Raw genomic sequence first — 25,296 nt, forward strand, 5'->3', positions numbered from 1 at the left:
GTAGCCTTAAAATATTAAAATACATAAACAAACATGTTGTAGTACACAAAACCTTTATTTAAATTGATCAATAGTTGTAAAAATCATTACAAGGTTCAACGTAGTTTACTGTCATCTTCAAGAGTGTGAAAAACAGTTACTATATGATAAACAAGTACAAAACCCATGTTCCTCTGACTACTAGTTTAAAATTAAAAAAAAAGATTATGCCATCTACATACTGTCTTATTTTATAACCTTTCATCTGTATTTACAATCAGGGTATTCTTGCTGTGTTTTATTATTTCAATGGTTTCTCTAACATTTCTCGCATTCATCATACAAAATAAACAGCAAAAAGTATGAATTATACTTACGTTACACACAGTATTCATGAAAATTGTTTAATTTTTTTTAATTTGTGTATCAACTGGGTACATCAATTTATTAGTTTTATTGATAAAAAGATATGATTACTTTTACATTTAAACCGATTTTATTCACTAATGTAACAAGTCAGTCTGTGTCAAATTTATGTTCACACTTCCAGAAGTGCTGCTCAAGTACTTTTAATTCATCTTCAATGTCTTTTTTTCTTTTTCCTTTTTCTTCCTAAAAATACGTAAATAAAATAATATTAACAGTTATTGGTTGATTAAAACATTGTAAACACAACATACTTCATTTTGGATGTCCAGTTATAGAATGCTTGCTATTATTGGATGGGTTCTTTTGGTTGGAGTCTTCAATAAAAAATACTGCAAAGCTTGGACCAATTAATGATAACAAACATCACTGTTCAGTAATTTTCCATACAAGCTATATTCACTAGTATGCATAGCATTACAAGTAAAGTCTTAACAGAAATTCCATGCAGTTGATTTTTAACTTGTGTGCAAAATTATGAAACATTTATTTTCTATGGAACATCTGTTTTCTATAAGCAACACATCTAAAAGTGCTGTAGATACCCCATGTGCTTTTATAATTAAAAATTACCAATATGGGATAGAAAAAAACTAAAAGAAAACTTTCACTAATACTAATGTTGCACGATCTGGTAGTCTATGAACTAAAGAATGTGAGAGAGACTTTAAACTGTATTCCTAAATAACTGTTATTAGTTATTTTTTGAAATATTAGAAGTTTATGTATTCAGTTCAAAATTTTGTACAGTATTCTATTTCAAGTTATTTTTTTGTCTGCTCTTAATTTATTGAAAAATTTATTTTACACAATAATTCAAGGTTAAGATAAGGAACCATTCACATACCTTCTGTTGAAGTTAAGTAATCTACACAGAACTACATCTGTGTATGTTAATACTGTTTAATGACATGAAAATTATTTGCATTTGGTGATGTATTAAAATTTACTGATGTGGTTCACCTCGTGTTCTACTGCCTGGCATGTAAAGAAATGTTCACTAAAGTGTTGATAAAATTGTTTTTCAAATTAATATTTGTTACATTAAACATCTTAGAAATGATTAATTTCAGTTTAAATAAATTGTCTGTAATGTTCTTTTTCCTTCTCCCTAAGAATATGGTAAGCTGTATACTCAGCAGAACAGAACGAAAAAGAATTGCTGTGATCAGAATATAAAAAAATTAAGACTTGACATTATATTGATTAACTCCCAAAAATGATATATTCGTGCATTTACCATAGTAATACATTGTGATTAACAATAGATAAAGTGACAGTGCTTCATGATTGCAGATGGTGTATTAGAATCCAGGCATATGTCCTCATGAAACTGGCTGTAGCTGTAACTGATGTTTGTTCATTTTGATTTAAGGTTTTAATTCATATAACTATCTTTAAAAAAAACTATTAAGTTACAAAATATAATATTTTAAATACACTATAGTTTTGTTTAGAAAAATAATTGTACATGAGCAGATACTTCAATGATAAAACAAGCTATGAAAGTTCATATAGTCATCTACCTAATAGGAGCATCATTTGTTGTGAAACTGCATTCATCACAAAATTTTTACCTAATACAAATAACAGTATAGAAAGATGTTACAAAAATATTGTGGGCAAAGCTAAAGTGTCACAATGATGGGCAGAATGTGATGGTTGTTCAAATGGTCTGTAAACTTCAAGGGGAATGACAGATCATGTCGTGTGACTATGGAACGAGTTAAAATGTATAGTATGTGATAAACTTGTAATGTACTTACCAGAATAAGCAGGTGCATGGATCAAATGTCCCAGACCTGTATCCTGAGGCCCATCCAGGTTGTCACAACAACTGGGAATGGTTTGGTTCTTAGTGTACGGAGTAGTCTGTACTGTACTTTGCTGTAAACCTTCCTGTTCTATTTCGGATCAAAGGGAGTGTTTACTTAGTCTCATACCAATGATATACTGATTCAAAGAAGAAATACCTCCATGTTGACCTCTTGAGTGGCTTGGTAATAGGGAACCAAGGGATAACTCACTCTACTAGAAAGAAAATGGAGGAAGACAATTGGGTAAGGAATAACTTATCACCTGTGTTGAGAGACTGTACAGTGAATTGACATGGCAGAAGGAAATGGTAAGATATAAACCATGCCCAATGCTGTTTTATTGTTTGGAAACAGTATTATAGTTTGAAAGGTGATAAAAGTATTAAATACAGAATATTATGGAAAACCCCACCCCAAAAGTGGAACTGAGAATGGGCTGCTATCCTCTACTCGATGCAGGCTTTGTGAAAAAAGAGAAAGAAGCATTCTCTCTGAGGTGAAACTGGCCACAGAATGGGATTAATTGTTTTTAGTTATTGTTTATTACTTGTTTGTATGCTGAAATGGCTGCTCTTATTTTGTAGAAAGACTGGAGAATGGTAACTAGAATGGATCACACCCAAAGGAACATCAGTGTACAACAAGTAATATGATATGGAAGTGTTGGGGTCAGTCATATCCTTGTTTGTAGTACCAGTATCTCATCAAGGTGATATCTATTCCCAGAGGCAAGAGAAGCTGTGAGGTGACAAATTAGAAGAGAGATGAAATGGAAGAAGTTATCTTCTACAGAGAAATATACAAGTCAGGTGAATTTTTTTTTTAACTCAACCAATCACAAGAGTGAAAGGAACCCCCCAGCTACACAAAAGAAACAATACAGGAAAGATAACAATGAACTTTTCAAATAATAAAATGGAGAGTCTTCGGGCATGAATGACTGTACAGAGAAGTAATGAGAGGGAGAGTGACTGGAAAAAAGATAATCCTACTGATAATTGAGAAGGAAAGAATAGTGGTAATAAACCTGTTCCTGTGGTAGATATTCCTAATGGCATTAAAGCAAAAATACCTGATCTCTTCTGCAAGTGAAAAAGAGTATGATGGTATGGGAAATAGGTAGCCAACGGATTCAATGAAAAACATAACAGAGGCATCATCACAAAAGAGGAACCAGATGAAGAGAACAAGTGATTAGAAAGGCTTATAAGAAGTAAGAGGCAGGTAAATGACCAGGTAAAAATCACTGACAGTAATTTTGTAACAAAAAATAGTTGAAAGGACAGACCACCCTTAAAAATCCCAGAAAAGAAAGGGAGTGAGGTAAGGAAGAATCAGATTACGTGGAGTAAAAGGGTGCTGAATGGGCCAGCACTGATAAATTATTTAACATAGTAATAAACTGGGAAAGTAAGCAACCAAGAAAAGTTATCATTGAACAGAGGTTAAAAAGCTTGGAACATTAAGGTGAAAGATAAATGTCCAAAACTAACAAGATTGCTAAAATGAACAAAACAAGGAATCTTTGACATAACAGCTGAAATGGCTAAACAGGGGGCAATGAGAAGAACCGTGCACTTGGACCTGTGAAGTAATAACAGAATCCTGGGAAGAATTTGAACAGGAGGAGAATAGGCATACAAAAAGAGGGTGAAACCAATCTAAACTTAGAAAAAATACCACCAGGGCCATGCAGTGTGAGACTGGTAACTTGGTGGACGGGAATTGCAAATTCACAGAAATAAGAACTCACAAACTGGTAAAAAAATACATAGAAACTCTAAGTTCACAGAAGTTTCCACATCTCAATGACATTAATGTCAAAAAACTACATTCCAAGAAAATAAATTCCAGAATGGTAAAGGTATTCAGAACCATACCCAACCTGTTTAGAGGCATCTATGAACAGGTGTTAAATTTGGTAGGAAATGGATTCTCAATCACATGTAAATGTTCAAACCACTACAACAGGAAGCAGCAAAGAGGTGGGAGGTAGAGAAAAGAAAAAAAAAGATGGTGGATCATATTAGATAGTGGGTATATTCCATTTTCCTGCCAGAATCCACTGAAGAGAGTGCAAAAAGACATGTCCACAGAAAGAAGGGGCACAAGAGACTCCAAAAGAGAGATAACCTCACATGTAGGAAAAAAGGGAGACTGGAAAATCTTGGAAAGCAAATGAGGTGAGAAAGATTCTATGTAAATCAGATACTGACTTAGAAGCCTAAGCAGCCTTTAGTTTAATACTTAGTTTGCTCACTTTAGTGAGTGAGGGTTAACCTCATGAAAAAAAGAAACTTCTATCACCTAGAACTTCTAAGATTTTAGTTTTTTTTGGGCCTGTTGTTATCTACTGCTTGCAATGAACAGTAAAATAAGACAATGAACAGAAAGAATCCAAATTCAGTTTGTTTATAGTTTTTGCAATGATTACATAATTATTTTCTGCCTAATATACAGATTATGCATTTTTGCTAAAAAAAAAAACAATTATTCCAAAATAGCTTTAATGAATGATTTACACAAACCTGATTATTTTCTAGGTTGTCACCAATGTTTTGTCTATCCTCGAGTTTAGAAATTTCAGTCAAAAGTTTCTCACATTTAAATTTTTTCTTCCAGTATGTAGTCAGTTTCTGATCATCTGAGTTTCTATCCTCATTACCAAGGATAACATCACTACCACAAAGTGAAACAAATGTGTTAAAGTTGTGTATTCTCTCTCCACTCTTAAAAGTTGGATAAGAAACATCATAAGCCACTGCAGCAGACCAACTAAAACCTAAATAGAAGTCTACCTCATCTTCTCCTGTCATCAGGTACTCTGGAAGTGGAAAAGCTGTTTGCACAGTGATATCCTTAGCTTCAGGTAATGTTGTACAAACAGCAATTTCATACTTTGTTTTAACAACACCTTTCAATCTTTTTAACTTTTCTTCACATTGTTTGTTCCCCAAAACAGATCTCTATTCCTTCTGGAAATTTCCTTTAATTGTTTCTTATCAGGAAGTAGCTCTTTAACATAAACAAATGCACCAAAATTTTCCTATTTACCAAGGTAAAATAAAGTTGTAGGTTTTTGTCGAACCTTTTTTGTTTTCACTTTGTCAAATTCTGCCAATGGTACATTGTCTCTGTGTTGTTTCAAGATGATCAGTTGTGCTAACTGTTTTTGAAGTTATTATGATTGTATGGTACCTTCATTCTTTCACGTGGCCATAAGAACATAAATGCAAAAAAGCATTCAAAGAAGGAACTGCTCCTTGGTACATTAATTAACTTCTCACATAACTCAATTGTTTTTTTAAATATTTGAGATGTACAATTTTTTTTATTTTTGACGTTCCAAGCAAGAGCTACATGAATCATGAGAAGGGCACAAAAATCAAAATAAATTGGATGTTCAAGATTTTTCAGTGACTTCCTCATGCCTTCCAACTTTGTTTTTTCTAGTTTCATTACATGATAAAAATGTGTTACACCCATCTTTTTCATTTTCCACCTATTAAATGCACAAACAGCATCAGAGCATAAGTTCTGAATAACAACATTTCTTTCAAGATACTCCATGAAGTCACTGAATTTGGCAAAACAATCATTTATACAATGAAGAAAGGTGTTTTGATAGCTATTCTTATTTTGTTCATAAAATTCCTCCTGCTTTGTTATTGTTACATTACTATACAGCTCTGAGATAACTTCTTGAGATCTGTCTAAAATGTTTCTCACAAAAGGTGAATATCCACAAAACGCAGAATCCAAACTTTCTGAAGAAAAATTTTGTTCCAAGAAAAATTTATAAACGACGTCCTTATCAAACAATTTTTCTGAGCTCATCAATAACTGCAAAATTGTTATATTTACATGCAATTCTCCAAGGTAACAAATAAGGTTTATGTTACATTTCTCCTTTTTTTTATTAACATCCTGTGATTTTCTGAACAAATCCACTGCTTTTGAAGCTATTTTCAGTGCTTCTTTCCACTCGTTTGGTGGAAGAGCTTTTTTGTCATTTATATATTGATGGTATCTATGAACAAGTTTTTCTTTATACACTTGACCTTTGGTGTCTAATGTAGTTGAGCTATTCTGTTGAATGTTAATAGCTTTTTCTGCAAAAATGTGCACTTCTTTAAAATTCTTTTGTTGAAGATACAATACATGAGCAATGTGTTGAGCAAGAAAAGCATCTGGATTGTACATCTCTGATTCTGATAATATGAATGCTTTCTTTAAAATTTCAACTGCTTGATCTGTTCCTTCATCCTTTATAACATCTTCAAAGAAAGGAGGAAACTGGGTGTGCATACCATCTCCATATTCATATTTCCTTCTTCTCATTGATAAATCTGAAGTTATTTCATACAAGTCTTTTCTGGAATTAGATATCTTTGTTTGAAAGATTTTGCATTCCAGAAGCTCGTTCATCATTTCACTTAGTCGCTGTTTCCTCTTTCCTAGAATCTGATGCAGAATTTCTCCAGCTAGTAGAGGATGAGCAACTTTCAAAGCTTTGACACAACCAAGAGTATGCTTTATCATTTCTAACAGAAGAATTTTAAGTGGTGGACTGAGGGAAAACTCCCAGTGACATTTATTATTTATATTAGCCCTGGACATTAAAGTATCAAAACAAGCAACAGGTATTGCTGGGGATTCATAGTGGTACTTGTCAACAAGAGATATATACTTCAGTAACTTTTCTTCTACTTCATCATTCATATCAATAAGCCAATTACAGACACAATCTTTTATGTATTATTTGTTAAAGTTTTCCTTCATTACCATGAAGGCCAGAAGATGATGTGGTGGTGAACCAAGATGCCTTTTCTCCAGCTGTTCATATTTGCTAATAAACCATTTAAGTTCATTTTCTCTCAACATTTGGGTTAAATAACTGGCTTTACTTGGGTTAGGAATGTTTGGTTGAGAAGAGACACACCTGCATTTTAATATTAAGCATAACACTCTACCAGACCCTGGTTTTAGAAATTTTTTACGTATAAGTTCCTCCAATCTAAGAAAAAATTCTTGTGCTTTTGATTCTTCATGGTTGTCAAGAAGTAGTACAACTGGCTTAACCATGCCATTCTTTTCACTACAGGTGAGTAAACTTATGATCTGGTCTAAAGTGTCATCAGTGATTAGTAAACACACAGCACACTTGTACTCTTTTCTCAGATGCCAAAGAACACTTCTTGCCATGGTACTGCCCCCAGCTCCAGGTTGGTGATAAAGAATTATTTCTGTGACATAAAATTCTGATGGATCAAAACCTTCAAAACCAGACTGTCACAATAACGCCTAGACTTGGTATCTGCAATACCAAAGTAAATTGTTCCATTACTGCATGTATTAAGACAGGCACAAGTAAACCTAAGTAACTCTTGTGCAAATTTAGATTCAGCAAACTGTTTATTTTCTGAAGCATTTCTAAACAATTTACTCTAAGTTATTTGCTCCAGTTTCATGTTTGATTAAAACAGTATTTTGTTTATAAGGGAAGGAGGCTTCTTCATTAAAAGTTATAGGTTTAGAAAAACCAAGCTTTGATGAGAATAGATTCTTTAAATTAACGTTGTCTGATGATTTAACTTTGTTGGGAACTTAACCTATGATTTGGGGATTACATGATATTTCTTCTCCTGTAAACTTAATTTTCCACGGTAATTCACCAGGCTTGGGAAAGTACACATTTTCTTGTGACTTGTCAATAGAAGCATAAAAACTGTCTGCATCAGATTGTAAGAGATTATCATCAACAATCAATACAACTTTCTTCTTGTCTTTCACTCCTACATCATGAAATGGAACCAGTGTTGGTTCTTTTGATAACATGTGAGCTTCCATTTCATGAAATTCAGAATACAAATGTTTCCACTCTGTAATGTTTTCTCTGATAAATTTCCACAATTTGGCCTTTGGAACATATGAAGATGGGTGATACAATACAAGAAATAAAAATCTGTTTTCAAATTCAGTTGCATGTTTTCCCAACTTGGAGAATATCACACTTAAGAAACATTCTTCCTTTTTGTGACTTTGAAAAGCTTCTTGACTGGACAGTGGAAGTTGTTGAGACAACTTACTTATCCAATCACAATTAAAAACATCAGATTTGATTTCATTTATTTTACTAACAATTTTTCTAGCTGGTCCATAAGGAATCTTTAGGTCATCCTTTAGCTGTTGCACTGTTAACTCGACAAGTACTGAGCCATCAATTTATTCTTTCTTAAATATACTGTATGTGTTTTCATCCACATTTACAGTATCTTTTAACCATAGCACCACTTCTTCAATGGTCCAATTTTCCATTTTAATAGCTCTGAAGAGAAAAAAGGTTTTATACTTTAACATGAAACTGGCACAATCACAATTTGTATCTATCCATCAAAATAATTTTGTTTAATAATAAACAAGATTTGTAAGAATTTTCAAAAATAAGTTTCATTTGATACATGTATACATTCTGTATGTAATTTACTTTTTATGTGTAAATGAACTTCTAACACAACATGTAGTTCTTAAAAATTAATTGGACAAACCTCTGCCAGCTATGATATAAAAAACAACAATACTTTACTAAGAAAACTGAAGAACATTTACATGAAAAGGGACTGACCATACAAAATATGTCTTTCCTTGTAAACAAATAGTTCAATAATTCCTTAATTTCTCTTTTGACCCATTAACTGCAGCTTCCATAAACACATGCAGAATGTTTGCAAGTCATAAACTATACAGCATACTTCTATTTAACTGCTGGAAGTGGACTGTATTCTATGCAGTGAATCAGCAGTCAATGGGTTAAGTTTACTTACCAGGCTCCCCTCTCCAAAAAACAACTCAAACTTTAGATATTTATAGTCAATAAATTTTTTATTAATATACAACTGTTTTGAAGTTTTGAACATACAAGTTTTTGTGCATAATAATATAATTCATAGTCTGTAATCTAAAGATGATGGCTTAATCAATTAAATGATACAAGTGACTCATTGTCAGTAATGATTACACTAATAAGGGTCATGTAAACTTAATAAAGTTAATCCAAATTACAATTAAAGTGATTAAATGAACCAGTATATTTGATTATTCCAACAACTGATTAACCAAAATTGTAATGGAATTGACCAGTATGAAAATAATAAACAAAACTGGTTGTTACTATTTTTTATTATTCTAACCAGCCAAGTAATTGAAATACTGCCACATACAAGGGAAATAGGTAGTTTCACTGAAATATCAACTAATATCTTTAACAAATCACAAGTATGTGAAAGTTCACTCTTGTCTTAAAGAACATTGTAACACCATTTTACAATAATGTTTGTTTTTGAATTTTGTGCAAAGATACATGAGGGCTATCTATGCTAGCTGCCCATAATTTAGCAATGTAAGACTAGAGGGAAGGCAGCTAGTTATCGCCACCTACTGCCAACTCTTGGACTACTCTTTTACCAATGAATGGTGGGATTGACCATCACATTATAACACCCCCACGGCTGAAAGGGCAAGCATGTCTGGTGCAAGGGGGATTTGAACCTGCAACCCACAGATTAAGACTCGAATGCCAGGCCCCATTCTATAATCATTACTAGAAAAACTCCATGAAAAGTTGTAGATAGAGGATTTGTAGATCAGAATAAAGCATTATTACTACTGTCACAGTAAAGTGGTTGCTGCAGTATAAGAAAAACCAGTACCTACACTGCTTAATGTGCAACTAATACATGTGAAAGGTGTGAAACTAATAAGAACACCTAGCAGTAGCTTTAAATCTTTAGGATGCTGCAATAAAGTCCAGCTGTCCATTCTTGCTGAAAAAAATTCTAAGAATAGGTAACAGTGTAATGTGCATCTTAGCTGCACTAATTGCCAGGAGCTGTATCATGAAGTATGTAAGATGGTAATCAAACAGGATCTACATAAACAATAGTCTGACTTGAGGATCACCATCTCGTCAGTTCTCTTCAACATCTCCACTGTGCCCCAGTAGTTTAACAAGTATAATTCTGCCATGTGCTAATTTTTGGTGATGAAACTCTGATTTACAGTAAAGGCTCTTGCAAAACTAAAACTGAAAGCAAGATGCAAACTCCTGTTAGCAGGGTGACACAGGAATGGCCAACAATATTACCAAATCTATAGCCATATTCTGTGTACTCAACAACAGACACACTGTTGAGGACAAACCATCAACATTCTTTGTGGTTACTGCTATCTCTCTAGAAGAAACCCAGAACTATCTTGGTATAACCTTCTTCTCAAGAAGAGCAATGAACTACTCGAAAGCACTCAAGTTTTGTGTCTCATTTGAAAACCAATATAACTTTTGCATATGATCCTGTGTGTTAATTTCCCAATCAGACTTGGACATACAAATAGACCAGACATACTAACAGCACGATAATCAGAACTACAAAAGGAATTTTTGCACTGAACAAAGCAACTAGTTCTTATATTTTATTAAAGTCTTATTTGCTGCATTCCAGATTATGCACTACTGGTATGGGTATTGGTCGCAGGGTGTATGGAAGTCACTTCATTAGAGCCTATAAGCCTCAGCAGCATTACAGAATGACAAGAGTACTTGTAATTATAAGTAAAATTATTCACTAGGGCTTTGTAAGGTAAATACCATATATTCTATCACTGAACAACTAGCCTTGTTAACTGGAACAATCAGGTATCACAAAAAACATCATAAAGATTAACCATGCAGAGCCTACAAGTCCTCCCAGAAGAAGTCACAGGTGGACAGCTACTACAAAACTACCACTGAAAGAACTGGTTACCATTGCTCTTTCCAACTAGGGCATTTCAACTTCAAAATGACCTCACAAGTACCAACCAAGTACAGAATTGTCTGAAAGGTTAAGCAGGAGGTAAGCATGGATAGACAGTTACTATAGAACCACCTCTAAGATATTATTGGTGACAAGAAACTCACTTGAAGTAAGAAGAAATCTCAGAACTGCTGGTATGGATATTAACACTTTTACTAATAAAGTGGAGTACAATGCTTTGACCTTCTTCACCTGAAGATAGCCTAAGAAAAACGAAACACTGTTCCCTGCTTTATTAGTAAAAGTGTTAGTACCCATGCCAGCTGTGCTGAGATATATTTCCACCTCTAAGATAATTTGGCCCCTCTCTACCAGCCTAGAAGAAAATATAAGGTATTACGTAGAGTTTGAAGCAGACAAAATTCTGTCAGCAACAGAAATACAGCTAGTTGGGTATTAATCATATCACGGTTGGTTGGTTGTTAAGTGTTTATTGGCACAAAGCAACTGGGTTCTCTGTGCCAAACAACTGGCAAAAAGGTAAAAAAAGTAAAATCATTAAAATATATAAAAAATATCATGCTAAAACAAAGCATAGTCAAATTTTCATGTTAAAATCTTAAATAGAGTTAAAAAGACCAATGGCCATTAAAAATTTAAAAACACAACTGAGGTGAATAGTGTCACCATTGCCAATGATGCTGTCCAATGTCAAGGGTGAACCCATGGTAAAAATATGTTTAACATGGTGCCATGGCTCTCGATTGTAAAATGTGACTTGAATGTCACATGGACCACACGTTGGTGCATCAGTACCAGATAAAAGAAAGCGATAAGTTAAACACCTGTAACCAATGTGTAGCCTAACCATAACAACTTCCTAATTCCGATTCTTATGGAAGCAAAATGGCAAAAGTTCAATTGAGGGTTTGATCTGAAAAAGCTTGTTATCACATTGCTCACTCCAAGTTGACTGTCACTTGTTGCAGAGCTGAGCCTTGAATACAGGACCATAATTCATGTAATGGACAGGAATGACAGTGATAGTACCAGAGCAGAAAGATTTAGTTGTGATGTCAGTGAGCTCATTCCTGTAAAAACCAATGTGGCCTGAGATTCAGAAGAACTGGATAGAAGTAGATGATAAAGAGAACTGGGCCAGTCAGTTTTGAATATCAACAAGAACAGGGTAAGAAGTAATGTGAAGCAATTCCAGTGCCAAAAGAGAGCTAAGCGAGTCAGTATAAATACTACAGTTTGTGAACTGTATAATTTCTATGTGATCCAGGGCAAGAGAAATGGCATATGATTAAGAAGATATTCTGTGTGCAATAACCGAATCACAACAAACCATAGCAGGGCCCACAGAGTCACCTGATCTCAAACCATCCATATAAATGAAGCAGGAAAGATGGTTCAAAAAATGTTTGACAAATAGAAAGTGATACTTCCAGTCAGGAATACCCACATTTTTCAGACAACTCAAAGAAAGGTCATATTTAGGGATGATAATTAGCCATGGTGGGATGAGCTGATCAGCACATACAGCTATGTTATCCAAGAATAGACCCAATTCTACCAACTGTGTCTGGATACAAAGGCCAAAAAGAACAACGGCAAATCGTCTGTTCTGAAAAAGCATGGCCCACTTAGGAAGGAAAACACAACCCCAGATGGGATGCTGTGGTAAGGATCAAAGTTTTGAAACATATAGTAAAAACAGTTGAAAATGGCAAATATATAGAAGAGGTTCATGAGACTCAGTGTGCAAACTCTGGATGGGAGAAGTGCCAAAGGCCTCTGTGCAGAGCTGAAGCCCCTGATGGTGAACAGAGTCCAACATCTTCAAGGCCAAGTTCCTGGCAAAATCATAGACCTGAAATCCATAGTCTAGTTTGATCAAATAAGAGCATGATAGATTTTTAGCAAAGATTGGTTGGTTGGTTTGGTGTTTCACAGTGCAAAGCAAATAGATTATCTGTGCCAAACGTTCAGTAAAACGTTGAAATTAAAGTAAAATTATTATAATTCATCAAAGAAAATTAAGGTAAAACAAATCAAATTTTAATTTTTGAATTATAAACATAAATAGCATTAAATTCAATTTTTACATCTTGACTATAGTGGTAAGAGAAAAAGCACAATAATACAAGTTTTAAAGGAGTTTCCTTAGCATAAATTTAATTATCATAACTCTCCAGGATGACTAACGGGTAAGTTCAAAAATCAGCGTTAGTCACCTGAAGTTGGCCTCTCCAGTCCTGGTTTCAAATTATTTGGCGTTACGACCATTTTCTAATTTGAAATTGAACTAGTTGTACTTTAATTTTTAAATGGAAATCACATTTAAAAATGGTCTAATGTATATATGAAAAAACTTAAATAGCATTAAAAGGATTAATGGCCTTTAAAAAACTAAAAACATTTCTAAGGTACACTGCGTCACCATTGTCAATAACAGTCTAATGTTACGGATAAACCTGGGGACAAAATATGTTTAAAATGGTGCTGTCATTGAGAGTCGTAGCGACGGCAAAACAGTAAAATGTGGCTTATTCTGATCTGAGTGTTACACAGACAACTCGTTGGTGCATCAGTCCCAGATAAAAGAAAACAATGAGTTAAAAACTGTGACCAATGCATAGTTCAGTTAGGACAACTTCCTCTTTCCGATCCTTACGGAAACATGACGCCCAAAGTCTAATATAGGGTTTTATTTGGAAAAGATTGTTTTCATGTTGCTCACTCCAAGTCGATTTCCAACTGGCATGTAGCTGAGCCTTGAATACAGGCACAGCAGTGATAGTCCCAGAGAAGACAGATTTAGCTACGGTGTCAGCGAACCCGTTCTCGCGAATGCCAACGTGGCCCGGTATCCAGAAAAACTGGGTAGAAGTAGATGTTAAAGAGAAATGGGCCAGTCAGGTTTGAATATCGGCGAGAATAGGGTGTGAACTAACGTGAAGCAATTCTAGCGTCAGTAGAGAACTAAGCGAATCAGTATAAATAGTGCAATTTGAGTACTGCTTAGTTTTGATGTGATCCAGGGCAAGAGAAATGTTATATATTTTGGCAGTGAACACAGAAACTGTAGAGGGGATTCTGAGTGCAACCACAACAAACCATGGCAGATTCCAAAAAATTACTTGACTTCGAACTATCCATATAAATAGGAATAGAAGGATAGTTCGAAAGACGTTTAGCAAATAACTAAACTATTTATGTGAAGTAAGGAATCATTTATCTGCGAAAGATTACCGTAAAGAGCAGTACAAAATGTTGATAAAACTTCAGGTAAAAGATTATCACATGTTACGATGTCTGACCTTGAAAATGAAATATTTTTCTCAATCATTTTTTTCTGTTGTAGCTATTTATAAGAAATTATAGGCAGTGGAACTGTTTTGTTTTACCTTTTACTGCTTTATTCAGTCACATCTACAGAAAAATAATACCACAAAAGCATAAGTCATACGAAATAGTGACAGATGTGTACAGAGGCGTGACTAGTTTTATGTTTTTTTTCGGCTTCTGTTTTCGAACGTTATATGTCGGTTAGTGTCTCGTTTGTTTTAGTTTTATTTGCGTTAGTATTGCATTATTCATGTGTGTTTTGTAATATTTATATAAGTGTATTTCTCACTGAAGCTTTTCTGAGCCGTATTTTTTTGGCTTCAAACAACTTGCTGTAAAAACTTCCTTTTTGTGTGAGTAAATGCTTTGAAATTTATCACAGCAAGAAAAAATTTGGAAAGGAATGCTACTGTAGCAATACCATCATTCACAGATTACATGAAAGCTATCAAAGTACTTGGGCCTCATGTATTCCCTTGTGATTATGTAATAATATAAAGAGATCTGAGATTTACTTTGGGGATAAAAACAAGGGTGTCCGGTCTTAAATCATATTTAAGATCTTAAATATGATTTAAGACCAGGCACCCTTGTTTTTATCCCCATTCATAAATAGCCAACAAAATTTTGTCAGATATGCCATTATTAGACCCAAAAATGGAGATCACAATTATATTCTCCTTACCTTTTCCTTGATCCTATCCTGACGTCATAATGCCCCGACCCGGTCCGGCCTTCTGGTAATATTTTTTATGAGACGAACGAACAATTCGAGACAGAAACACGGAGACAACGATGACAAACTTTAAGGTGTAATTCAACCATTTTACGACTATAAATTCAGATCAGTATGTATTATATTACATTTCTGAAAAGCGAGGGAAACGATTGATCGGAGCAGTCTAAAGGTGGTAATTCGACCTTTTAAGTGGGATTATGTGAGACTTCGACATATACGACATGATTCTTAGCTTTGTTATGTATACACTATACTACTAGTTGTAGTACAGTACTGCAGCATCGTGGTCATACAAAGATACTGTAAAGAACCGACAAATCAACAAAATTAATTTAGAATTGTCTGAAAATGCATGAAATGAATAAGTTCTTGTGACCAAGGTTAGTACTGAGTACTAGGCTTAACGTTAGTGGCCTCAGTTGCAATGTAGGCATAACATTAGTGTTGTTATCTGAGAAGTGTGTGTGTGTGTGTGTGTTTTCTTTTAGCAAAGCCACAAAGGCTATCTGCTCAGCCCACCGAGGGGAATCGAACCCCTGATTTTAGCGTTGTAAGTCCGGAGACATACCGCTGTACTAGCGGGGGGCTGTTATCTGAGAACTGAGTGACAATAACGTTAGGCATAAATACTGTAACTAGTTAAGTACACTGGAAACGCTGCGGTAGCCTGGAATAATGAAGTGGGATATTCCAGATTTAAGGCTGTCGTTTTGAATCTGCCTTCGCATCCAGGCATGCAGATAAAGTTTCAGACATATGCCTATTTTGTTGATGTATGGTTTGTTGGCTCATCCAAAGTCCCCGGGACAAAACTAAGCGCAAATTTGAGGTTACAACTCATTCTTCAGATATTTGTTTAGGATTTATGTACTCTATCCTAGGCCTAATCCAATATTTAGTAGTTCAATGTGCAGTACAATTTACAATTCATTATGTTATGTATGTGTACCAATACAGAACAATCACTGTGTATATAGGCTACTACAGTATGTGTTGTAGATAACAAATTGTTTTGGAATACTTTTTGGCTCACAATGGATTTGCATATTACTATTGACGTTGCTTCTTGCATACAACTACCATAGCAACAACCTTAATGAAACTTTTGCAATGACTGAAACTAATTCTCCTAAAATGGATTGAAGCCAGTCTCGAATCGATTCGAGAGTGGTATCGAATGGTTTCCAACCAGTCAGAATGCAACAAATCAATAAAGGTAGTTATGAATATATATGCAAAAATAGCTCGTTTGGGTTGAGAAAATATTTCACATAGAAGAGCGAACAACGTTTCGACCTTCTTCGGTCATCGTCAGGTTCACAAAGAAAGATGTAACTGACCGGAAGCTGACCACATGTTTGGAAGGGATTGTGTAACTGAGTGTCGGAATGTAGAGGGCGGTGTTAGATGTTTGAATATATAATTTTATTTTATTATATTAATATATGTATAAAGGCGTTCCTTATATTGGTTTATTTTGGGTTTAAGTTAGGCTTCTTTAATTTTGCGTTTATTTATGTTTGTTTCTTTATTTAGTACTTGAGTGTTTTTCATGGTTACGTTGTGTTTATTTGACTTGCAGTGTTCGAAAACGTGTGAAGGTGACTTTTTATGTCATTTGAATCTGGTTTCCATTTTTCTACTTGTTTCTCCAATATAGAAGTCGTGGCAGTTATCACATTGTATTTTATAAATAATGTTGGTGTGGTGTTTGTCAGTGTAGTTTTTACATAGTATAGACCTCAGTTTTGTGCCTGGTTTTTGAATAAATTTGGTATTAACTGGAATGCCATATTTTGTTATTAGATTTTGCCAAATGTTGGTTATTTGTCTGCTGATGTCGGGAATATATGGTATGCAGCAGTATATGGTTTCTTGAGTTTTTGATTCGTGGGATATATTTACTTTTGTTGGTTGATTTTGCTTTCTGTCTAGGTGTGTGCGTATAATGTTTTCTACGGTTTGTGGAGGAAACTTATTGATGTTGATGACGTATTGTTTTATTTTGTCTAATTCATCGTTAATTTTATCTGGTGAGCATAATTTTATGGTTATGTTTATTTAGTTTCTTAGAATGTTGAGTGTTTGTTTTGTTTCATGTGCTGAGTCCCAAGGAATGTATAGTTCAGTATGGGTTATTTTTCGGTGGATTTCTGTTTTGAATCGTGTGTCGGTTCTTGTAATTTTGAGGTTAAGAAATGATATTTGATTGCTTTCTTCCTGTTTACACGTGAAGTTAATGTTGGGATGTATAGAGTTAATGTGATTGAAAAAATTAAGTATGTGTTCTGTAGATTTGAATCCCGCAACCGTGTCATCTACATATCTGTACCAGTATAGTAGTGGATGTAATGCTGTGTTAATTGCTTGTGTTTCAACTTGTGTCATAAAAATATGGGCTAGAACTGGTGATACTGGGTTGCCCATGCTTAGGCCATTTGTTTGTATATAGTTGTGATTGTTGAACATGAAGTTTGTCTTTATCGTGGTGAATTCTACGAGGGTTGATGGGAATGTCTATAGTTGGGTTAGGCTCTCGGATATAGAGTTCTAAGGCTATCTTGCAGGCTTCAGTGGTTGGAACTTCTGTAAAGAGGGATATAACATTGAAACTGGCCATTAAGGCTTTATGATTAAGTTGGTTTAGATTAGACTTGAAATTAAAAGAGTCTTTGATGAATGAGCTGGTTGATGTTACATATTTGGAGAATGCTCATGCTATGTATTTACCAAGATTGCTATTAAACGATTCATATGTGGACATTATTGGTCGTAATGGACAATCTGGTTTATAAGATTTGGGGATGCCGTATATTTGTGGTGTGCGTGAGTCGGTTTTACGTAGGTAAGAATAAAGTATTTGTGAAATTGTGTTGGCTTTTTTCATTTTTAGTAGTAATTTGTTTAGTTGCGTCTCGTGTCTTTGTGTGTATTGGTTTAAAGTTGTTCGTGTCTGATTGGATGTTCTTCATTTTTTGGATGTATTCATTCGTGTTCATTATGACTGTAGCGTTACCTTTATCTGCTTTTAGATTTTTTTATGTTTTTGTCTTGTTTTAGGATTTTAATGGAATTAATGTCTCTTTTTGTAAGATTGTTTTTTAGCTTTCTGTTTTGTGAAATTATGTTGATGGTTTTGTGAGAAGATTCTTTGAAAAAATTGTCTAAGATGTTGTTTTTAGGTGTTTCTGGAAAATATAAATTTTTAATTTTACCTGGGAAGTTTGGCTGTTGGATGTCAATAAAATTATCTAAGTTGTCTTCTATCTGTTGGTTGGTTTTGGTTGTTTTCTTGTTTTTGATTTCTGTAGAAAGTATCACGAGTCTCCTGGCTAGATCTTCTAAACATGTTTTGATTTCTATGGTTGGAATGTACCTAGGTGCTATTGCGAAGTTGAGTCCTTTGCTAAGTAGATGTATCTCGTCTGTGTTTAATTGTCGGTCGGATCTGTTAATTATGAGGTTAGTTGCCAAAAGCTAATTGATGCTTACCCAAAGGACTTGGACACTAATCTCTCTGCTGAGCTTCAGCACTTTCACTCGTATGTGCGTCATAAGTTCAGTGCAACAAAAACTATAAAAACCAAATTCAGTCATGCTGAACTTTATAAAATAATTTCAGAAGATAAAATTGAGTGTGCGTTTCCAAACGTAGACATTGCATTCCGTATATTTTTTAACATTAATGGTCACAAATTGCACAGCTGAGCGTTCATTTTCTCAACTCAAGCATATTAAAAATACTAAAAGAACAACTATGCGACAAGACAGGCTGGATTGGATGCTTTGTCTCTGCTAAGTACAGAAGCAGATTTGTTATGCTAAATTAGTTCTGAGAACTTGATCAAAGAGTTTGCGATTAAAAAATGTAGAAGAAAACTTGTTCAAATTTAAATAAATATTAAGATATAAGTACAAATTTGTTTACAAGGTTTTAAGTTCAAAGAGAAAAATTGTTAAAATCGAAGTGATAATTTTTTAACTAACAGGGTTTTGAGTAACTTTTTAATTTTTGTAGACATCAAAGTGTGAATTGTTAATTCAGAGAGAAAATAAGTATACAGTAAAAATAATTCTTTTCAATTATCATTAATCAAAGTGATTTCCCTCATCGTTTATAAATAATAGGCCTCAGTCATTGCCCGATTGTGATTCATGCCCAATCTGTTAAATAAAAAAAAGTTTTTATTTAATATAGTTGTGGGGTTTGACCTGGAAGAAAACTGAAGGGTTATAAATTTTCAAACTTTTTATTTCACTTTTAGTACTTTATTGAGTCTTAATTTCTTGTTAGTTAAGCAATGGAGGGGCCGAGGGGGGCACCATTGTTGGGCTGTGCTTACGGCATCAGTTGCCCTTAATCAGGCCTTGGGTATATTCCAGAAATATTGAAGCGTAGAATAAACTGAACTCCGATAGCAAAGGGAATAAAACAAGTGAATAAGTAGGACAAAATTTTTATTGATAACAAAGTGTAGGTTTTTCTTTGGACCCGAAGACGAAAGGCGGAAGACTTTCGAAACGTCGTCCTCTACACTTGTCTCCATAACAAGCAGTTACCGTCCATTCTACAAAGTTTCATCAAAGTGTAGGTTGTTTTACCTGCTGGATAGTCTTTTCCTTTGACCAGAGTTGCATTTACGCATAGGCAGAACTCTAGGGTGGAAAATTTGATGAATTATGTTTTGATTTAGCTTTGTAATGTAAGGTCGTTGTAACCTGCTGCACCAGGTCGAGATATTAATAAAAACGTTCTGAGGAATCATTTGACTGATTACGTGGTTAATGGCGTAAATAGTACGAAGGCTACCATTTACCAGACTGTCTAAATCCAACATAAGTCACTTTTCAAGAATTGGCACAACCATATGGTTGGTAATTCTCATTGAAAGATGTATGAGGTCGTAATATCGCAATATTACTTGAACTACCTTTGAAAGGCATTGCTATCTATGAAATTACGTCAGGAACAATATTGCATCAGTATCACTAATGAGCGAAAATAATATTTAGTAGGAAATAAAGGTTTATTGTTTATTTTGAATTTCGCGCAAAGCTACTCGAGGGCAATATGCGCTAGTCGTCCTTAATTTAGTAGTGTAAGACTAGAGGGAAGGCAGCTAGTCATCACCACCCACCGCCAACTCTTGGGCTACTCTTTTACCAACGAATAGTGGGATTGACCGTCACATTATAACGCCCCCACGGCTGGGAGGGCGAGCATGTTTGGCGGGATGGGGATGCGAACTCGCGACCCTCAGATTACGAGTCGCACGTCTTAACACGCCGGGCCAATAACAAAGGTAGCTAGAATGAAATGAATGTAACAGCTAATTCCGCAATGTGTTTGTTTGTTTTTGAATTTCGCGCAAGGCTACACGAGGGTTATCTGCGCTAGCTGTCCTTAATGTAGCAGTGTAAGACAAGAGGGAAGGCAACTAGTCATCACCGCCAAACCTTGGGCTACTCTTTTATCAACGAATAGTGGGATTGACCGTAACATTATAACACCCCCACGGCTGAAAGGGCGAGCATGTTTGGTTGGTGTGACAGAAATTCGAACCCGCGACCCTCAGATTACAAGTCGAACACCTTAAACCACCTGGCCATGCCAGGCCTTCAGCCATGTGTTATACAAAATCTGCAAATATACAGAATGGATAATTTCAAAGTGAATACTACAATATATCAAGAAGATATATTCACAAACTATGGAAGTAAGTGATCACTACCTTTCTAAGTTTCAAGTGCTATAGCCTCTTTATGCAGGCATGAGCCCTCTTCTTCAGTTTGGTAACTTGTTATTAAACTAGGAATAATTTTGAATACTTAAGTCTAATGTTTATAAAATACTCAATAAAAGAGAAAACTATAAAAACAAGTCATTACTGAATAACGTATAGAAAGTATATAGATATTACCTTAATTTTACAACCATACAAAATATAGGTATTTATGACTAAGTTTGTATGATAGCTATAAGAGAATATGTGGGTCTTCACAGAAAATGTTTCTTGAAGTTATTCGCAGGTCACCGTCACTTTATTGTTGCTTGGCATAATTCACAAGTTAAACTGGTGTAGTCATTACATGATTTTGATTCAAGGTTCCTACCTGATTGTTCCTAATTTCAAAACTAAGTGTTCATTGGCTGGTGTAATGTTAACCAATCTGTTTCACAAACCAGAGCAGTGAGATAGGAATGAAGTTCCATTAAGACCATACAGTTAGAATATATTTGGTTTTTGTATACATAACATTCAAATGATTGCACATTTTTGCTGTGTTTTAAATTTTCGTCATAAACAACCAGGTCCAAAATAAGCTCAAAATATAATCAAATATAGTCAGTGCAAAATTATACATGATTGCAAGGATGAATGAGTTGAGTTTGCAGTTTTTTCAAAGACCTGATATACCTGGTCATGTTTTCCAATTAGAAAAATTAAAGAACCAAACCTCATAGGCCATTGATTATTTCAGTTACACGTACAGGTGAAACCGTAACATGTATTCACTAGCAGCCAGTGGTATTGGTATTGTGGTACTCTGGTTAAATTGGATTCATCAAATAGTACCAAGTTTATAATGTGGTTGGTAGGATAAGTTAAAACGTAGGTGTGAATTAATATAAATTAACTGAGTTTAAATGAATAAGTAAACAAACTGACCATAATGTGTGATAACAAAACGAAAACAATCTGTGTTTGATTATATGTACAAATAAAGTGTGAATATTTTATTGGAACAATGAACAAACACTTACTAATGTACCTACAAAATGATCATCAGAAATGATTTGCATAAACTCCTCGCATTAGGTCTCATTCATTATTGTTTATACGTAATGTTTTATCTATGGTGGCTAACATTATTAACATGACTGATCAGTCTCATTTAATATAGAGGAAGCCATTACCTCTAGGTATCAGTTGTCCTGCCAGTGAATGAAGCTGCTGTAGTTATATTATGTTCAGTGTTAAAATAATATCTCCTGTGGGTGAAGCAGCTATTTTCTAAACAATATAATAACAAAGAAACAAAGATAACTACAGTTAAGTCAATGTGATGTGTTTGAAAACTGGATAGATAATAAACAAAAAATAAGAACTTTTGCAAATGCACGCCATCTCTGCATATTACAGTTTTTATTACCCTTCTGTTAAAGGCTTGTCCCTAGCTGACAGTTTATTTAACTTTAAAACCAATAAACTGTACATCATTAATATTGTCAAAGAATACATCACGTTATCTTTCCTTAATTTATATAAATGTTGACATGCAACATAAATGATTCAATCCTTAAGCAGAGAACTATAATTTAAACATCAAAATTCTTAAAAGCTTTAACTAAAAATGTAATATAGTATGTATTGAAATGATAATGACGTTAAAAAAGGAAGTTTTCAATTATTCACAATATATACAATCACATTAAAATACCCTTAAATTATAAAATAATGTAATTTAATGTTGTTCTTTTAAAATAAAGATTGGCGTATAGCATAAGAATGATCCACCATTAAACAGTACAATAATACATTGAAGTAGTTCAATAAATTTGGACTAAACTTTATTTCATTTATTTTCATAGATAGTTTTGAACAAAATAGTGCTATTTTCTCATAGTGCAACTTGATGTGTCAATACATCATTTATTTTCAATTTACGCTTGTCCAGCATGGGATAATAGTTGTGTACGAATCTAATTCCTCAGTTGAAATTTTGTTGTAAATTTTTTCATTATCTCACATAGCATATGGTCAAGAAAGTCCTTAACTGATTTTGTTTGAGCTGTCTTTATTCTTTGTCGCTTTTTTAGAGACAACATCTTGTTTACCCACGAGAAGATAGGAGTACGAAGCAACATCTTTTAGTAATCCATGTTTGAATGTTAATTACCAATAATGTGGTAGTGCTAGTTGCTCTGGGTAGTTCTGAGATTTAACCAGTCTCAAAAATTATCCTGAACTGAACAGTTTGGAAATAAGTCTTTAGAAAGTATAGACAATCTGATAAGTTCACGATACTAATAGAGGTGAAATTTTGCATCCAATGCAATTATGTGCACTAAATGTTTGTTTGAATAAAGATTGTTGTCTTGGTGTATTACATACTTAATCCGCTTCATTTATTTTAGCACAGATGCAGTTAATTTTAGCAAAATTATGTATTACTTTGAAGTTTATCTTGTCTAGCATTCCAGGTAATCACTTTATCTGAAAATACTATACCGCCATTACGGATTGTTCTGACCTAATCTCTCTTCTAGGTGGATAAAAATGTAATTATAAATCTTTTTTATTATTATTCTAATGTTTGTTTTATTCACTTTCAAGAAGGCTTGATTCCACAGATGCAACTATCAATAAATTGATGCGTTTACAATTTTCATCAAAATTAATTTTGGGGTGTTTATTTTGCCATAATTCACTCCAAAAATATCAATATTAACTTCTGTATGATCGATACTCTACAATATGTCATCTTCTGGAATGACTAAAGTAAAACATTCCAAGTAACATGAGAAATCAAAAATCATACAATAGCTCAGATAGACATCATGCTTCACTGCTAGAATATTTGTCTCTACCAGACTACTTTGAAATATTCTGTATCACTCTCCACATTCTGCATAACAACACCGATGTTCTTTGTTTAAAATTATATTAAATGTTACTGGGCTTTGGAGTTCTTTTACTCGATACTTCTCAGCACCTGATAATTCTACGAAACAAAAAGTTTGTTTGTTTTAAATTTCGCGAGCAAAGCTACTCGAGGGCTATCTGCGCTAGCTGTCCCTAATTTAGCAGTGTAAAACTAGATGGAAGGTAGCTAGTCATCACCACCCACCACTAACTCTTGGGCTACCCTTTACTAGTGAATAGTGGGATTAACTGTGACATTATAACGCCCCGACGGCTGAAAGGGCAAGTCTGTTTGGTGTGATTGGGATTCAAACCCGTGACCCTAGGATTACGAGTCAAATGCCTTAACACACTTGGCCATGCAGGCCAACGAAACAAAAATACCTTATGTCTTTATTTATCAACAAATTTAGTCACTGGATCATCAAATGTGTTTGTTAAGAATAATTACAAGCGATATGTGCAAAGAAATAAACCTCTTTTATCAGGGTTTGATTTTTTTATGAATATTACACTCATTACCACAGCAAGGCTGTAAAGTTGAATGATCAGTTTGTCATTCAATTTTAGTAGTTCTAAAACAGTTCTGTGATGTTTGATAGATCTTATTTGATTTTTTTGTTCACCTCTATGAATTTGAGAAGTCTTTCTTTTAATTGACTTTTTTGGATACTTTACATGGAAGTTATATAGCCAGCGAATAATTCCCTGTGGTAAATCCATTTTCGTCAGCAGCTGGCGTAATCCATTATGCCACACCGTGTCAAATGCTTTTTCTATTACGAGAAAGCAGGCTAGTGTACATTCGTTTTTGTTAAAGCTGTCTGTAATTGGTTCTGTTAATCTGATTAGGTGGTCTGTAATTTGTCTGTATTTTCTAAATCCATTTTGAATTTTGGATAATTTTGAACTTACTTCTAAGTATATAGATAGTCGGTTACTAATTATTCTTTCTAAAATTTTGACGATGCAACTGGTTAGGCTAATTGGGCAGTAATTATTTGGTTTCTTTGCTTCTTTCTGGAACATTAATATTACTGCTTCCTTCCAAGAAACAGAGATATAATCGACTAATAATGATAAATTAAATAAGAATGTTAGGTGTTTATATAATTTCTGAGTACCATGTTTTAGAATAGCTTGTATACCATCTTCTCCATGAGCTTTGTTTTTGTGTTTTTGATAGCTGTTTTATCTTTTATTAAACTAACTCGATAGTCCAGAGGGTTTGTTTTTGAATTTCGCGCAAAGCTACACGAGGGCTATTTGCACTAACTGTTCCTATTTCAGCAGTGTAAGACTAGAGAGAAGACAGCTAGTCATCACCATCCACCGTCAACTCTTGAGCTACTCTTTTACCAACAAATAATGGGATTGACCATCACATTATAATGCCCCCACAGCTGAAAAGGTGAGCATGTTTGGTGTGACAGGGATTCGAACCTGTGATCTTCAGATTACTAGTTGAGCGCCTTAACCACCTGGCCATGACAAGTCAGACCAGAGGTAGGGTGACTTAACAACGTCACTCACCCTCAACT

The 25,296-nt window shown here is 34.3% G+C and overlaps 2 protein-coding genes across 25 annotated transcripts in view; both read right to left on the minus strand.

Annotated features, from left to right (window-relative positions):
• Positions 1-38: 38 nt before the first annotated feature.
• LOC143254435 (uncharacterized) lies at positions 39-5,038 on the minus strand. Its single transcript, XM_076509624.1, has 2 exons — positions 4,751-5,038; positions 39-591 (listed from the first exon to the last, which is right to left on the minus strand). The coding sequence occupies exons 1-2, from the start codon at positions 5,036-5,038 to the stop codon at positions 496-498; spliced, it is 384 nt and encodes a 127-aa protein (XP_076365739.1). The 3' UTR covers positions 39-495.
• Positions 4,750-25,296, minus strand: part of LOC143254432 (uncharacterized) — a 105,680-nt gene continuing 85,133 nt past the window's right edge. For 23 of the 24 annotated variants that reach the window (XM_076509617.1, XM_076509615.1, XM_076509614.1 and 20 more), the window contains one exon: positions 4,750-8,550. In XM_076509617.1, the coding sequence (XP_076365732.1) occupies positions 5,385-6,944 (1,560 nt within the window). In that variant the 5' untranslated portion in view covers positions 6,945-8,550 and the 3' untranslated portion in view covers positions 4,750-5,384. Of the gene's footprint in view, positions 8,551-21,973; positions 23,835-25,296 lie in introns of those variants that run through there. The other variant, XR_013030194.1, reaches the window with a different exon arrangement.

This window comes from Tachypleus tridentatus, chromosome 6 (genome assembly GCF_004210375.1).
Source record: "Tachypleus tridentatus isolate NWPU-2018 chromosome 6, ASM421037v1, whole genome shotgun sequence".
Lineage (NCBI taxonomy): Eukaryota > Metazoa > Arthropoda > Merostomata > Xiphosura > Limulidae > Tachypleus > Tachypleus tridentatus.